At 45.9% G+C, this 14,669-nt stretch overlaps 1 protein-coding gene across 3 annotated transcripts in view; it reads left to right on the top strand.

Moving 5' to 3' along the window:
• COBL (cordon-bleu WH2 repeat protein) overlaps positions 1 to 14,669 on the top strand; it is a 609,262-nt gene that overhangs the window by 248,022 nt on the left and 346,571 nt on the right. For 2 of the 3 annotated variants that reach the window (XM_068236529.1, XM_068236527.1), the window contains exon 1: positions 1,281 to 1,508. The exons of the other annotated variant lie outside the window; for it this stretch is intronic. In XM_068236529.1, coding sequence (XP_068092630.1) covers positions 1,339 to 1,508 — 170 coding nt within the window. In that variant the 5' untranslated portion in view covers positions 1,281 to 1,338. Of the gene's footprint in view, positions 1 to 1,280; positions 1,509 to 14,669 lie in introns of those variants that run through there. 3 annotated transcript variants of the gene reach the window in all.

The raw sequence follows: 14,669 nt of genomic DNA, 5'->3' as shown, positions 1-14,669 counted from the left end.
CGGAGCATCGGTGAGTGGCTGCTCGGGCACAGGATGTCTGCGGGGGACCATTAGAAGCCCCGGGTAAGTTCAACTCATTTTCCCCCGACCCCCCTACAGTATTCCTTTAAAATGATGTCCAAGCGACTGTTTTTTTTATCAGCATTCTTTGTTTTTAACATGCTCGCCAATACATGTTTCAAGTCGCCTTTTTGTTTTCCCTATATAGAGTAATTCACACAGGAATTTTATGCAATGCACAGTTCTTTCTGAGTTACCATTAATGTTATCTCTAATGCCATAAGTTGAAGAATTAATTTTCTCATAAGTTTATTTCCGCTTCAAGTTCACTATGAGACCTAAAAAAAAGCTTCAGCTTTACCTCCCTTCCTTCAGCCCCTAGAAGTCTCTGTGTCCCTCGCCCCAGGTCCGATGTTGCACTCACGACCACTAGCGGCGGGTGCATGCACATGTGCAGAGGCCGATGACCTGGCCAGGTTCTATGGAGGGGACAGGAGAAGACTGGATGACATTAGAGCTGCGGCGACTGACACAGAGACTTCTAGGGGCTGGAGAAAGCCCCAGGTAAGTAAAGTTGAAGGTTTTGTTTTAGTTCTCATGTATCCTTTAACTACATATTGTTTTATGAAAAGTATATCTACGCCCCGCCGGACTTAACTTACCGTGACAGGGATGTAGATATTCCTTTGTGGCTTATGAGCAAGGTATATCATTTTGTTGTGATAAGAAGTATTAAAGTTATCGGTGAATGAAAGGGAGGAGCGCTGACAGGTGAAAATTGCTCTGGTCCATAGGGCAAAAAAACCCTTGGGGTTGAAGCAGTCACACAGACATATTACAGAACAATGCAGAAGTTCTGAAGCTCAACACACTTTCACTAGCAGGTTCACCAGATTTCAGCAGCCTCTTTCTCTGAAACTGATGATCATGCTGCATACATGTTGGTGCTTTATAAATCAATAATAATAACAACAATAATGTGGTGTTTACTGAAGATGATCTGTTTTTTTTTTCATGATCATTTTCTGTTACAAAGGTTTGCTTTCATGCTTTCTAAGTGTTCTGCCACATATATGAAATAGTATTATGACATTGCTTTTCATGGTATGAGATCATTCAGTATTGTCAACATGATTTAGGGAACTATGGGCTGGGAATATTGAGCTGGCGTGTAATTATAATAATTAGAATTAAATTACTCGTATTACATAAGAGTACTGCCACTGCCTGAGGATTAGGAGGACTGTAGTTACAATACTTTATGTTAACATTAATGAATAACCATCTGAGACGGACGCTGTTAGGACTTTGACTTGTTAACGTAGCAATAGAGCTGTGATGTCTTATGTTGTACTGTGGAATCCTGCAAAGGACTATGTCAGCTCAAATTCTGAACCATCTCAGTTATCTGGGACAAAACAACAGTCTTTATCCCTAAGCGATATAACGGAGACGAAAAGATATAGAAACTTAGGCACTTCACTAGGAACTTATTTTCTCACATCCAGGTATGTATGTAAATCAAATCATTGTTTCTGACTTCTTTCTATACATGAATGGACAAATATTTTAGTATTAAGCTGTTTTACTATGGACAATTTATGCCATTTTTTCACTTTGTAAAAAAATGACCTTATTTTAGGCTTTCATCTTGTGTACAGATTTTATACAGCATTTGTGATTGATCCCCTTAGTAGTCTACCAAGCTGAACATTAGGCTTCATTACACTTCATTACTGATAAAATGTTCTTAGGAGACAGCTTGTAAAAAGCATTGAATATATATATATATATATATATATATATATATATATATATATATATATATATATATATATATATATATATATATATATATACATATATATATATATATATATATACATACATAAGTTTACAAGATAGAAAAAAAAATCTATAGTTATATTATATACAAAGCGTGACAACTGCACACAAGTTTTACTGGCTTGTGGTAGATTGTAAACCTGCTTGAAGTGATTTTAGAAAGTGTACTGACATTCCATTAATTTCCTGTGAATTCTATGGACAGTGATTATAGTAAAGTCTGTCATATGTGAGTCTGCACTTTAACAACTGAAAACTACTAGCTAATCCATCATGCTATCTGCTATTATTTACCTTCTGTGCATGTGTTTTGTTTTTTAGACAGAAGTTATCAGAGCAATTCTACTACCAGCTGGTTATTTTATTAGCAAAAGTTCACTAATGTTTGTACTTTAGGGCTTAGGAATAGTAAAGGGAAATCAATGGAAATATAGGAAATATAGTAATTTCTGACTCACAGTTTAGTAATTAAAGAGGAGAATTTACTAGTAAAACATGATAGGACTTTTCAGTAACATTACTGACACAAGTAATGCTTGTAGTGCATGCTGAGACCTGTAGCTCCACATAAACAACGTAATCCAATAAAGCACGGTCATACTTAGGTCTGTAGAGCCAGTAAAGATGCCTGTGACATATGATGAGATTTGTGGTCCAACATTGACATTAAAATAACCATGTGATGTAGTGGGGCATGTATTGTGTTTCTGCAGTATTAACCATATAGTAGTTGAAGATAGCAGTGAGGAAAACTTAGAATTAATTTTCTATATCTACAATGTTAAGGTGCCCACTAATAAACCTCGTATATGTCACAACTTGACTGTGAACAATTCTAATGGTGATCATTCTATGACAATTTAGTTGATCAGTAAACATTTTTATAATCCGTTGTGATGAATAGGAAGTACAAATTGGATGGTTTCTGGTTGCATTCACCTGATCGCTCAGGCGATTTTTCACTGAAAATTGCACCGATAGTAGGAACCTTCAGTAGGGTCACGAGTGTGATTTAAAGATTTAAAAAGACATTCCACTTTTGTTAACAAGTTGCTGTAATTACATATTAGGCTTGTATAAATGTTTTTGCAATTTGTTGTTATTAACGTTTCCTTTACCTTTACATGTCGGTCTGCAGCTACCCATGAAATGTTCAGCTAGTGGGGCAATCTGAGATTCTTAAATGTGTTTGAGTTGTGCCAGTTTTGAATATAGTGACTTGTAGAAACTAATAATCGGGTTCACAGTCCTGGCAAGCAGTAATTTACTGCTTGCCAGGACTGTGTTAAAAATAACTCACTAACAAACAAACAAAACAGCTAAAGGAGTCCCCTTCCTTACATTTGGTGCTACCTGTTTCCTAAAATAATCTATGCTTGATTAACAGGTTTGTCCTGTTATTTGCCCGTATTGAATTCTGGATGTGCACACCTCCTATGAACTCATGCTTCAGCCTCAACTCTAGTGCTCCAGATGGTCATATGGGGGAGGAGACAGATTAGGATGCACAAAAACCTTCATTCCATTCTCTAACTCTAAAATATCTATGGCTTGCTAGGTACTTCTATTTAGGAAGGAAAACAAATAGGGTGAAATGCTGTGATAAATACTGTAGAGCTCAAAGAAAGGAAAACAATATGTTGCCAGACAAGTATATGAGAGCAGCTATAACTGATGAATAAACTACAAATAGGATACTTACTAGAAAGACTCCCCATTCTGCAGAAGCTGGTAGCCACATGAAGCCTAGTTATTTGACAGAAATGTGAATATTCAACCAGTCCAATTAGTCTCAAATACTGCAGGCAGCTGGTGAGGACTGATCACTAGTAAGGACTAACAGTACAATTTTCATAGAAGAATCTCCTTTGTGATGAGATAATTCTGCTTATGTTTGCTGCTTATGTATGACATTATTGTCTCAAGTGTTAAATAACTGAGTGTCCACAAACCATTGCCGTGATGGTAGGGTTTGAAACCACTCCATGCTTTAAGATAGATGGGTAAGGTCAATGTAAAGAAAGAGAAAACAGCTGTATTTTTTGATAAAGGAGGGAAATGATATTAGCTATTTAACCTCTTCCCTTCAAGTTACTTCACAGTAAAATATGTGGTTGAGTCCTAACACAAGGTACTCACACTCAGGAGATGAATGCACCTGTTGCATGCAAGCATGTTTGGTATATAAAGTGGAATGTCAGCAAGTTGCCAATATAAAAACTGACTGCCAAAGGGGAAAAAGACAGATTTATCAGACATTGAAAGAGGCATGGTCGTTGACTTCTGGGCCAAGGGCAGCAATTTTTGGGGAAATGGCAGAGTTTGTGAACTGTTCACGGGAAGCTGTGGTTAAAACGGTCTATGAGTCAATTAATGGAGTCTTTTCGATGACCAGAGGGTTCAATCGTGGGGCAGCACAAGCCATCAAAATGAGAGGTTACTGTCTGCTATGCAGGTTTATGTGGGCCAACCAGCACGCCATGGAGCATCCAAATAAATTACCGGTTTACAGATATGTATCAAAAAGATTGTGCAGTGAACTCTGTTGTGAATAGGGTTCCAGAGAAGACAGCTGGTGACTGTACACATGCTTATGTAGGTTTATTGCAAAAAACAGCTTCAGTTTGCTCAGACGTACCAACATTGGATGTGCATTGAGTGGCTGAGGATTGCCTTCTGTGATGAATTACATTTTGATTAGGCCCCCAATTTCCCCAAAACACAACCCAGTCAATCACATTTGGGACCACATTTATTGACCTGTAGGACAAGTGGATCCACCAGTCAGTCACTGGGTACTTTTTGACAACCCAGCTAGTCTTCATCTCAACTAGATAAAATACTGGTACATATCCAGGGGGAAAAGACTAAATAGGTAATGTGATTTCAAGGATTTTTAAAGAAACCAGAGTATTTGAGATATATTTATTTTATTGTTAATGCTCTGTTTATGCCATGGGCTGTTTTGCCCAACAGTATATATCATTGGATATAGTTCTGCTTAAAGGTGGCCACACACGATACAATAAAATTATCCGATTTTAAGGCAATTCGATAAAAACGATTGTCTCTCCCGATACAATCGAAAGCTTTTTTTTTCATTCGACTGAAAAATCCAATCGGATTTCCCGTTTTCTTCGATTTTTATAGATCCGGAATGCCAGATATTTTTCTTCAATCTTTCTAAAGATTATATGGTGTGTGTTGGATTGTCAATTTATTAATATACACACCCTAGCAATTTTGTCAGAGTTTTCAATCATTTTTTTATAATAATAATGGAAAAATTGAACATATGTGTTGGTACATTGGTCATTGATTGCAATTCTTAAATTGAACAGATATTTAAAAAATTGTATGGTGTGTGGCCACTTTAGTCATTGGTAGCTACAAAATATTTAATGGTGAAAACATTTATAAGTATAAAATTCCTTTTATCAATGCATACATGCAGCCCTTTGAGAGAGTTATTTCCATGACCCGCAGTACATTCACAAAACTCAGCAGGTGAAAGAAGTGTAGATTCTCCCTAGCTAGAGTATAAACCCCTGCTGCGTACATATCCACTCCATAAACCCCATGAACTCCTTATGGCCAACTTTGCACCTACATCAGGTTCTTGTGATTATGAGACTTTACTGTAGCTTTCGTGCTGGATGGAAATATTTAGGCCCTCATCCAATTAACTTTTTCTCCTGAGTTTTCTCACAGGAGATAATGTCCATCTTATGTAAAATAATGAAAACTTTTCAACACTTAGCAATTGAAAACATACTAAAAATTAGGTAAAAAAGTAATATCAAACTTGAGCATTTTCTTGCTAACTTACCTTGGAAGGGGGACTGAGTTTCAGGATCATAACAATCTTGTATAAGCCTCGTGCAGGTGCAGTAGCGGTTTTCCTTTCTGGCTCAGGGAGAAATAGGTTGCTTTCTGTTGTATGATTCTGACATAAATACTTCTTATACCAGTACTATCTATCTCATTTGTTAAAAAGTATAGAAATAAATTGTCCAGACCATGAAATATTAGAAATATAAAAATGTGATGTTGGGTGGAGTTTGCGTTATTATTTATTTACTGTGTGCCCTAAAATAGCATGCTAGTGCTATGCTGATGTCTATGTGTACTACAGTAAACTGGTTTTCTATGGCAAATTAATGCTCTCGATCACCCACTAGTTTTAGATCCAGTTAAACAGCAACAGAATATACTTCGGCTGTTCCAGTCAGCACATGTTTATAGTGTATCAGTTATTAAAATGAGGCAGAAAGGAGTCACAGCAAGTGAACACATTATTCAAGTAGGAACAGTTTCTTAATTTAGCTCTGCATAAAATGTAAGCATTTATCTATATCTGTTGAATCCTCCCAAGTAAAGCGAGTTAATTGCTACAGTGCTGCTTTATACCATAGTAAAATAAAAATGTGAAGCCTTCAAAGTGGTCAAAATGCAAACCTCTCATGAGCTCACCAACACCAGAGAGGGTGGTCTGAGAATGCCCTGGAATGCCATTCATACACAGTCAGGAAAGAGAAGCTGATCTGCTCCTTTTTCACTTTCGGGGTGCTGTTGTGAACTGTGAAGGGATTTAAAGGACCTATTTGCCTTTTAATACAAATTAGAAAAAAAATATATATTCAAGTTTACTGTAAAGCCTAAAGCAGTTGTTCAAAAAAATATTTTTTTTCAGTTCCTATTCTGTAAAGACCCAGATTACTGCTGATATATTTGTCACGCTGTCATTAATCAAAAAGTCACCTTGCACATTTTAAAGAATCTATAAACCATTATATACTAATGATTACCTAACTGGTTCTCCACCATCTCTTGGAAGAATATAGCCGGATCCACTCTGATATCTGGGGAGGCTAGCCCAGTTAGGCCTTAGTGGTGGAGGGCTGGGGGGAAGCGGAAGCCTCATTGAGCCAAGACAGAGATACATTCTTTATTTCTCTTCCCACATCACCAGTACTATTCATTTTCTCCTCTTGTGTTCCCTTCTTTCCTTTACCTATTCACATAATTGTCAATAGCAGCTTACACAGCTGCCAAGTTAGTTAAATCATAACTTGCATTATTGATGTTTTCACACCTTATGCAATCTTTGCAAGTCACATGTATAATGTTGCATATATTCTAGTTGAATGTTTGTTGTGTAATTCCATTTTTGCTAATTTAATCTCTTTATAATTTTCTCACCCAATTTACCAATGAAACTTTGATAGGACTATTATTGTTTAGGATTTGTTCATCAAACTGATCATTGTTTAGGAAGTCCTGCTATGTAGATGAAATGTAAATTGTATTTTCTCTGGTTTCTGTTTTTTAATAAAAATATTGACACAGAAATCACATGGGTGTTTGCTACTGACACAAGTGATTACATGATTCTTGCAAATCTCTGCATTTTTCAGCCAGACAGCATCTGCAACAAGAGCTTAAAGGGATACTGTAGGGGGGTCGGGGGAAAATGAGCTGAACTTACCCGGGGCTTCTAATGGTCCCCCGCAGACTTCCTGTGCCTGCGCAGCCGCTCACCGATGCTCCGGCCCCACCCCTGGTTCACTTCTGGAATTTCTGACTTTAAAGTCAGAAAACCACTGCGCCTGCGTTGCCGTGTCCTCGATCCCGCTGATGTCATCAAGAGCGCACAGCGCAGGCCCAGTATGGTCTGTGTCTGCGCAGTACACTCCTGGTGACATCAGCAGGAGCGAGGACACGGCAACGCAGGCGCAGTGGTTTTCTGACTTTAAAGTCTGAAATTCCAGAAGTGAACCGGAGGCGGGGCCGGAGCATTGGGGAGTGGCTGCGCCAACACAGGATGTCTGCGGGGGACCATTAGAAGCCCCGGGTAAGTTCAGCTCATTTTCCCCCGACCCCCCCCCCCTACAGTATCCCTTTAAAGGTGGCCACACAACATACAAGTTGTTACATTTCTTTTCAATGCAGAGAGCATCAGTTGGATGGCGGCAGAGTCGGGGCACAGAGAGTGTCAGGTGGGCGGTGGGAAAGTCAGGGCACAGAGAGCGTCAGGTGGATCGTGGGAAAGTCAGGGCACAGAGAGCGTCAGGTTAATGGCAGCAGAATGAGGGGAGATTCAGAACACAGGGAGAATCATGTGGATGGCAGCAGAGTGAGGAGAGAGTCAGGGCACAAAGAGCGTCAGGTGCATGGCAGGAGAGTCAGGGCACAGAGGGTGTCTAATGGATGGCGGGAGAGTGAGGGCACAGAGAGCATCTGGTGCATGCCAGGAGAGTGAGGGCACAGAGAGCGTCAGGTGCATGCCAGGAGAGTCAGGGCACAGAGGGTGTCTGGTGGATGGCAGGAGAGTCAGGACACAGAGAGTGTCAGGTGCATGGCAGGAGAGTCAGGGCACAGAGAGCCTCAGGTGCATGGCAGGAGAGTCAGGGCACAGAGAGCCTCAGGTGCATGGCAGGAGAGTCAGGGCACAGAGAGCCTCAGGTGCATGGCAGGAGAGTCAGGGCACAGAGATCCTCAGGTGCATGGCAGGAGAGTCAGGGCACAGAGAGCCTCAGGTGCATGGCAGGAGAGTCAGGGCATAGAGAGCCTCAAGTGCATGGCAGGAGAGTCAGGGCACAGAGAGCGTTAGGTGCATGGCAGGAGAGTCAGGGCACAGAGAGCGTTAGGTGCATGGCAGGAAAGTGAGGGCATAGAGAGCCTCAGGTGCATGGCAGGAGAGTCAGGGCACAGAGAGCCTCAGGTGCATGGCAGGAGAGTCAGGGCACAGAGAGCCTCAGGTGCATGGCAGGAGAGTCAGGGCACAGAGAGCCTCAGGTGCATGGCAGGAGAGTCAGGGCATAGAGAGCCTCAAGTGCATGGCAGGAGAATCAGGGCACAGAGGGTGTCTGGTAGATGGCAGGAGAGTCAGGGCACAGAGAGCGTCCGGTGCATGCCAGGAGAGTGAGGGCACAGAGAGCGTCAGGTGCATGGCAGGAGAGTCAGGGCACAGAGAGCGTTAGGTGCATGGCAGGAGAGTGAGGGCATAGAGAGTGTCAGGTGCATGGCAGGAGAGTCAGGGCACAGAGGTTGTCTGGTGGAAGGCAGGAGAGTAAGGGCACAGAGAGCGTCAGGTGCATGGCAGGAGAGTCAGGGCACAGAAGGTGTCTGGTGGATGGCAGGAGAGTCAGGGCACAGAGAGCCTCACGTGCATGGCAGGCGAGTCAGGGCACAGAGAGCCTCAGGTGCATGGAAGGAGAGTCAGGGCACAGAGAGCCTCAGGTGCATGGCAGGAGAGTCAGGGCACAGAGAGCCTCAGGTGCATGGCAGGAGAGTCAGGGCACAGAGAGCCTCAGGTGCATGGCAGGAGAGTCAGGGCACAGAGATCCTCAGGTGCGTGGCAGGAGAGTCAGGGCACAGAGAGCCTCAGGTGCATGGCAGGAGAGTCAGGGCACAGAGAGCCTCAGGTGCATGGCAGGAGAGTCAGGGCACAGAGAGCCTCAAGTGCATGGCAGGAGAGTCAGGGCACAGAGAGCCTCAGGTGCATGGCAGGAGAGTCAGGGCATAGAGAGCCTCAAGTGCATGGCAGGAGAGTCAGGGCACAGAGGGTGTCTGGTAGATGGCAGGAGAGTCAGGGCACAGAGAGCATCCGGTGCATGCCAGGAGAGTGAGGGCACAGAGAGCGTCAGGTGCATGGCAGGAGAGTCAGGGCACAGAGAGCCTCAGGTGCATGGCAGGAGAGTCAGGGCACAGAGAGCCTCAGGTGCATGGCAGGAGAGTCAGGGCACAGAGAGCCTCAGGTGCATGTCAGGAGAGTCAGGGCACAGAGAGCCTCAGGTGCATGGCAGGAGAGTCAGGGCACAGAGAGCCTCAGGTGCATGGCAGGAGAGTCAGGGCACAGAGAGCCTCAGGTGCATGGCAGGAGAGTCAGGGCACAGAGAGCCTCAGGTGCATGGCAGGAGAGTCAGGGCATAGAGAGCCTCAAGTGCATGGCAGGAGAGTCAGGGCACAGAGGGTGTCTGGTAGATGGCAGGAGAGTCAGGGCACAGAGAGCGTCTGGTGCATGCCAGGAGAGTGAGGGCACAGAGAGCATCAGGTGCATGGCAGGAGAGTCAGGGCACAGAGAGCGTTAGGTGCATGGCAGGAGAGTGAGGGCATAGAGAGTGTCAGGTGCATGGCAGGAGAGTCAGGGCACAGAGGTTGTCTGGTGGAAGGCAGGAGAGTAAGGGCACAGAGAGCGTCAGGTGCATGGCAGGAGAGTCAGGGCACAGAAGGTGTCTGGTGGATGGCAGGAGAGTCAGGGCACAGAGAGCCTCAGGTGCATAGCAGGAGAGTCAGGGCACAGAGAGCCTCAGGTGCATGGCAGGAGAGTCAGGGCACAGAGAGCCTCAGGTGCATGGCAGGAGAGTCAGGGCACAGAGAGCCTCAGGTGCATGGCAGGAGTGTCAGGGCACAGAGAGCCTCAGGTGCATGGCAGGAGAGTCAGGGCACAGAGAGCCTCGGGTGCATGGCAGGAGAGTCAGGGCACAGAGATCCTCAGGTGCATGGCAGGAGAGTCAGGGCACAGAGATCCTCAGGTGCATGGCAGGAGAGTCAGGGCACAGAGAGCCTCAGGTGCATGGCAGGAGAGTCAGGGCACAGAGAGCCTCAAGTGCATGGCAGGAGAGTCAGGGCACAGAGAGCCTCAGGTGCATGGCAGGAGAGTCAGGGCATAGAGAGCCTCAAGTGCATGGCAGGAGAGTCAGGGCACAGAGGGTGTCTGGTAGATGGCAGGAGAGTCAGGGCACAGAGAGCATCCGGTGCATGCCAGGAGAGTGAGGGCACAGAGAGCGTCAGGTGCATGGCAGGAGAGTCAGGGCACAGAGAGCCTCAGGTGCATGGCAGGAGAGTCAGGGCACAGAGAGCCTCAGGTGCATGGCAGGAGAGTCAGGGCACAGAGAGCCTCAGGTGCATGTCAGGAGAGTCAGGGCACAGAGAGCCTCAGGTGCATGGCAGGAGAGTCAGGGCACAGAGAGCCTCAGGTGCATGGCAGGAGAGTCAGGGCACAGAGAGCCTCAGGTGCATGGCAGGAGAGTCAGGGCACAGAGAGCCTCAGGTGCATGGCAGGAGAGTCAGGGCACAGAGAGCCTCAGGTGCATGGCAGGAGAGTCAGGGCATAGAGAGCCTCAAGTGCATGGCAGGAGAGTCAGGGCACAGAGGGTGTCTGGTAGATGGCAGGAGAGTCAGGGCACAGAGAGCGTCTGGTGCATGCCAGGAGAGTGAGGGCACAGAGAGCATCAGGTGCATGGCAGGAGAGTCAGGGCACAGAGAGCATTAGGTGCATGGCAGGAGAGTGAGGGCATAGAGAGTGTCAGGTGCATGGCAGGAGAGTCAGGGCACAGAGGTTGTCTGGTGGAAGGCAGGAGAGTAAGGGCACAGAGAGCGTCAGGTGCATGGCAGGAGAGTCAGGGCACAGAAGGTGTCTGGTGGATAGCAGGAGAGTCAGGGCACAGAGAGCCTCAGGTGCATAGCAGGAGAGTCAGGGCACAGAGAGCCTCAGGTGCATGGCAGGAGAGTCAGGGCACAGAGAGCCTCAGGTGCATGGCAGGAGAGTCAGGGCACAGAGAGCCTCAGGTGCATGGCAGGAGTGTCAGGGCACAGAGAGCCTCAGGTGCATGGCAGGAGAGTCAGGGCACAGAGAGCCTCAGGTGCATGGCAGGAGAGTCAGGGCACAGAGAGCCTCAGGTGCATGGCAGGAGAGTCAGGGCACAGAGAGCCTCAGGTGCATGGCAGGAGAGTCAGGGCATAGAGAGCCTCAAGTGCATGGCAGGAGAGTCAGGGCACAGAGGGTGTCTGGTAGATGGCAGGAGAGTCAGGGCATAGAGAGCATCCGGTGCATGCCAGGAGAGTGAGGGCACAGAGAGCGTCAGGTGCATGGCAGGAGAGTCAGGGCACAGAGAGCCTCAGGTGCATGGCAGGAGAGTCAGGGCACAGAGAGCCTCAGGTGCATGGCAGGAGAGTCAGGCCACAGAGAGCCTCAGGTGCATGGCAGGAGAGTCAGGGCACAGAGAGCCTCAGGTGCATGGCAGGAGAGTCAGGGCACAGAGAGCCTCAGGTGCATGGCAGGAGAGTCAGGGCACAGAGAGCCTCAGGTGCATGGCAGGAGAGTCAGGGCATAGAGAGCCTCAAGTGCATGGCAGGAGAGTCAGGGCACAGAGGGTGTCTGGTAGATGGCAGGAGAGTCAGGGCACAGAGAGCGTCTGGTGCATGCCAGGAGAGTGAGGGCACAGAGAGCATCAGGTGCATGGCAGGAGAGTCAGGGCACAGAGAGCGTTAGGTGCATGGCAGGAGAGTGAGGGCATAGAGAGTGTCAGGTGCATGGCAGGAGAGTCAGGGCACAGAGGTTGTCTGGTGGAAGGCAGGAGAGTAAGGGCACAGAGAGCGTCAGGTGCATGGCAGGAGAGTCAGGGCACAGAAGGTGTCTGGTGGATGGCAGGAGAGTCAGGGCACAGAGAGCCTCAGGTGCATGGCAGGAGAGTCAGGGCACAGAGAGCCTCAGGTGCATGGCAGGAGAGTCAGGGCACAGAGAGCCTCAGGTGCATGGCAGGAGAGTGAGGGCACAGAGAGCGTCTGGTGGAAGGCAGGAGTGTCAGGGCACAGAGAGCATCAGGTGCATGGCAGGAGAGTGAGGGCACAGAGAGCGTCTGGTGGAAGGCAGGAGTGTCAGGGCACAGAGAGCGTCAGGTGGATGACAGAAGAGTTAGACCACAGAGAGCATTAGGTGAATGATGACAGAGTGAGGGGAGAGTCATGGTACAGAGAGTGTCAGCTGGATGGCAGGAGAGTCAGGGCACAGAGAGTGCTGAGGCGGTGAAAAGTCTAAGTCTAGGCAGTCTAAAGCTGCCTATTAATGGTGCACTCAGTCGATCAATCTTTTCCGATCGCCACAGTAATCGCTCGGAAACGGGGTGCAAGTCTACAGTCTACTTAAAGAAAACCTGAACTGAAAATGAAAAGTCAAAATAAGCATACACAAGTCATACTTACCTTCCATGTAGTCTACTCCTCAGTGTCTCTCTCCTGTCCCGCGTCCTGTTTGTTCACGGTGATCAAGGGAATTTTCAGTCCTCCATTTTGAAAATGGCCAGTACCCATAACAGCTTTCTGGTCAGCACACAGTTAAACTGTAACATCGCCCACTTGAGCCATAGGGAAACATGGACATTACCTGGTACATCAGTTTTCCTCTCAGCTATAACTGACAGCAACTGATATTTTATTGACAGCAACTGATATATTTCAGATCTGACAAAATATTGTCAGAACTGGAAGGGATTATTGTCAGAAGAAAATGGTGAGCTTCTGAGAGGAACTGATGGCAAGGTACCTATGTAATGTTCATTTGAAGTTACCTCATGTGTTTATTTTAAATATTTTTACTCAGTACAGGTTCTCTTTAAGGGAACCCAGCGGAAACCTCATAGGAAAATTCATCTAGCATGATTGGGTGGACGGCACCCTCTCGAACAGCTAGGTGGTAATAAACTGCTCCCCCACTATTTGCTCAATCACAATGCTTTGTGCTGTAAAAAGGTACAGTGACTGTTTCCTATAAGGTTTCCTGCTGGGTCCTCTAAAGTAGACTAGCGCCAACAATTTATTGGCTGCCAGATTGTACCTTTAATGGGCATCTTTAGACTGCTAGATGTGGGAGAGGTATTGGGTACAATAACATTTAAAATTACTATAAAACAGACAAACACACACACAGCAATTGCACAAACCTTGGCACACACACACACACACACACACACACACACACACACACACACACACACACACACACACACACACACACACACACACAGTCCAGCACTACAAATATACTCAGCAATATAATATAAACATCTGCACACAGACCTATCTCCCAGCCATCAGGGTTGTATGGGACACATAGGCAATGCTGCTGCATGCTGAGATTCAGAAAGCCTGCAGGAGGATGGTGGCGAGTCACATTGTCTGATGGATGCTTTCAGAGCAAGACAGCATCTCAAAAAGTGTTCTCAGTGCAAGGAGGCTGTGGTCTCCTCGCTATAGACAATTATCATTATTATTAACTATATAGTGCCAACATCTTCTGCACTGCTTAACAGAGTACATATAGTCTTGTCTCTAACTGTCCATCAGAGGAGCTCACAATCTAATCCCTACCATAGTCATGTGTCCATTGTAATCTGCATGTAGTGCTAGGCTACAAAAACATGGCAGCCACAGCTGATAGCAGCCTAGGCAAATTGTTCTCTAGTGACAGCTAAACAGCATAGAAATTATGCTGTGCTAAAGGAGTCTTCCAGGAGAGGCTCTGAACTACTTGGGGAGTGGGCACATGGGGGCGCTACCACTGTATGAGGCACTCAGGCATTTGTGATTGCTCAGAAAGTTACCTGCCAGTGCTCACTCACTGCCCGCAGCCACAGCCTTTGTGGCTTGCTTGAAATGTGGCCATGCACACAATAACATACATTTCTGTTGGCAGTGCTTCTAATGCATTTCAGTGGCACCTTTTAAATCATACATGCCATTGAACACTGCAGACTACAGAACTGATTAAAGTGCTTGTTTCCTTACATGACAATAATGAATACACTATGCCTAAAACACAAACAAAGGTGTTTTTGACGTTGCTAATGATTCAATGAGCATTTTACATCTCATATAGTATGAAAGAGGCCTAAATGCCCAGTATTAGCTACTGTAATAAATTTCTTGCCAGGAGGACTTCTTTAATGTAAAACAAAAATCTTTGTGGATACTCCATCGTAAACTGCATCTTACTACAGTACAACATGGAACCGGCAAGGGATCTAAAAGAGCACAGTACCATT

This window comes from Hyperolius riggenbachi, chromosome 5 (assembly GCF_040937935.1).
Source record: "Hyperolius riggenbachi isolate aHypRig1 chromosome 5, aHypRig1.pri, whole genome shotgun sequence".
Lineage (NCBI taxonomy): Eukaryota > Metazoa > Chordata > Amphibia > Anura > Hyperoliidae > Hyperolius > Hyperolius riggenbachi.
The sequence above is the reverse complement of the archived record's forward strand: the minus strand, read 5'-3'. Positions and strand labels throughout refer to the sequence as shown.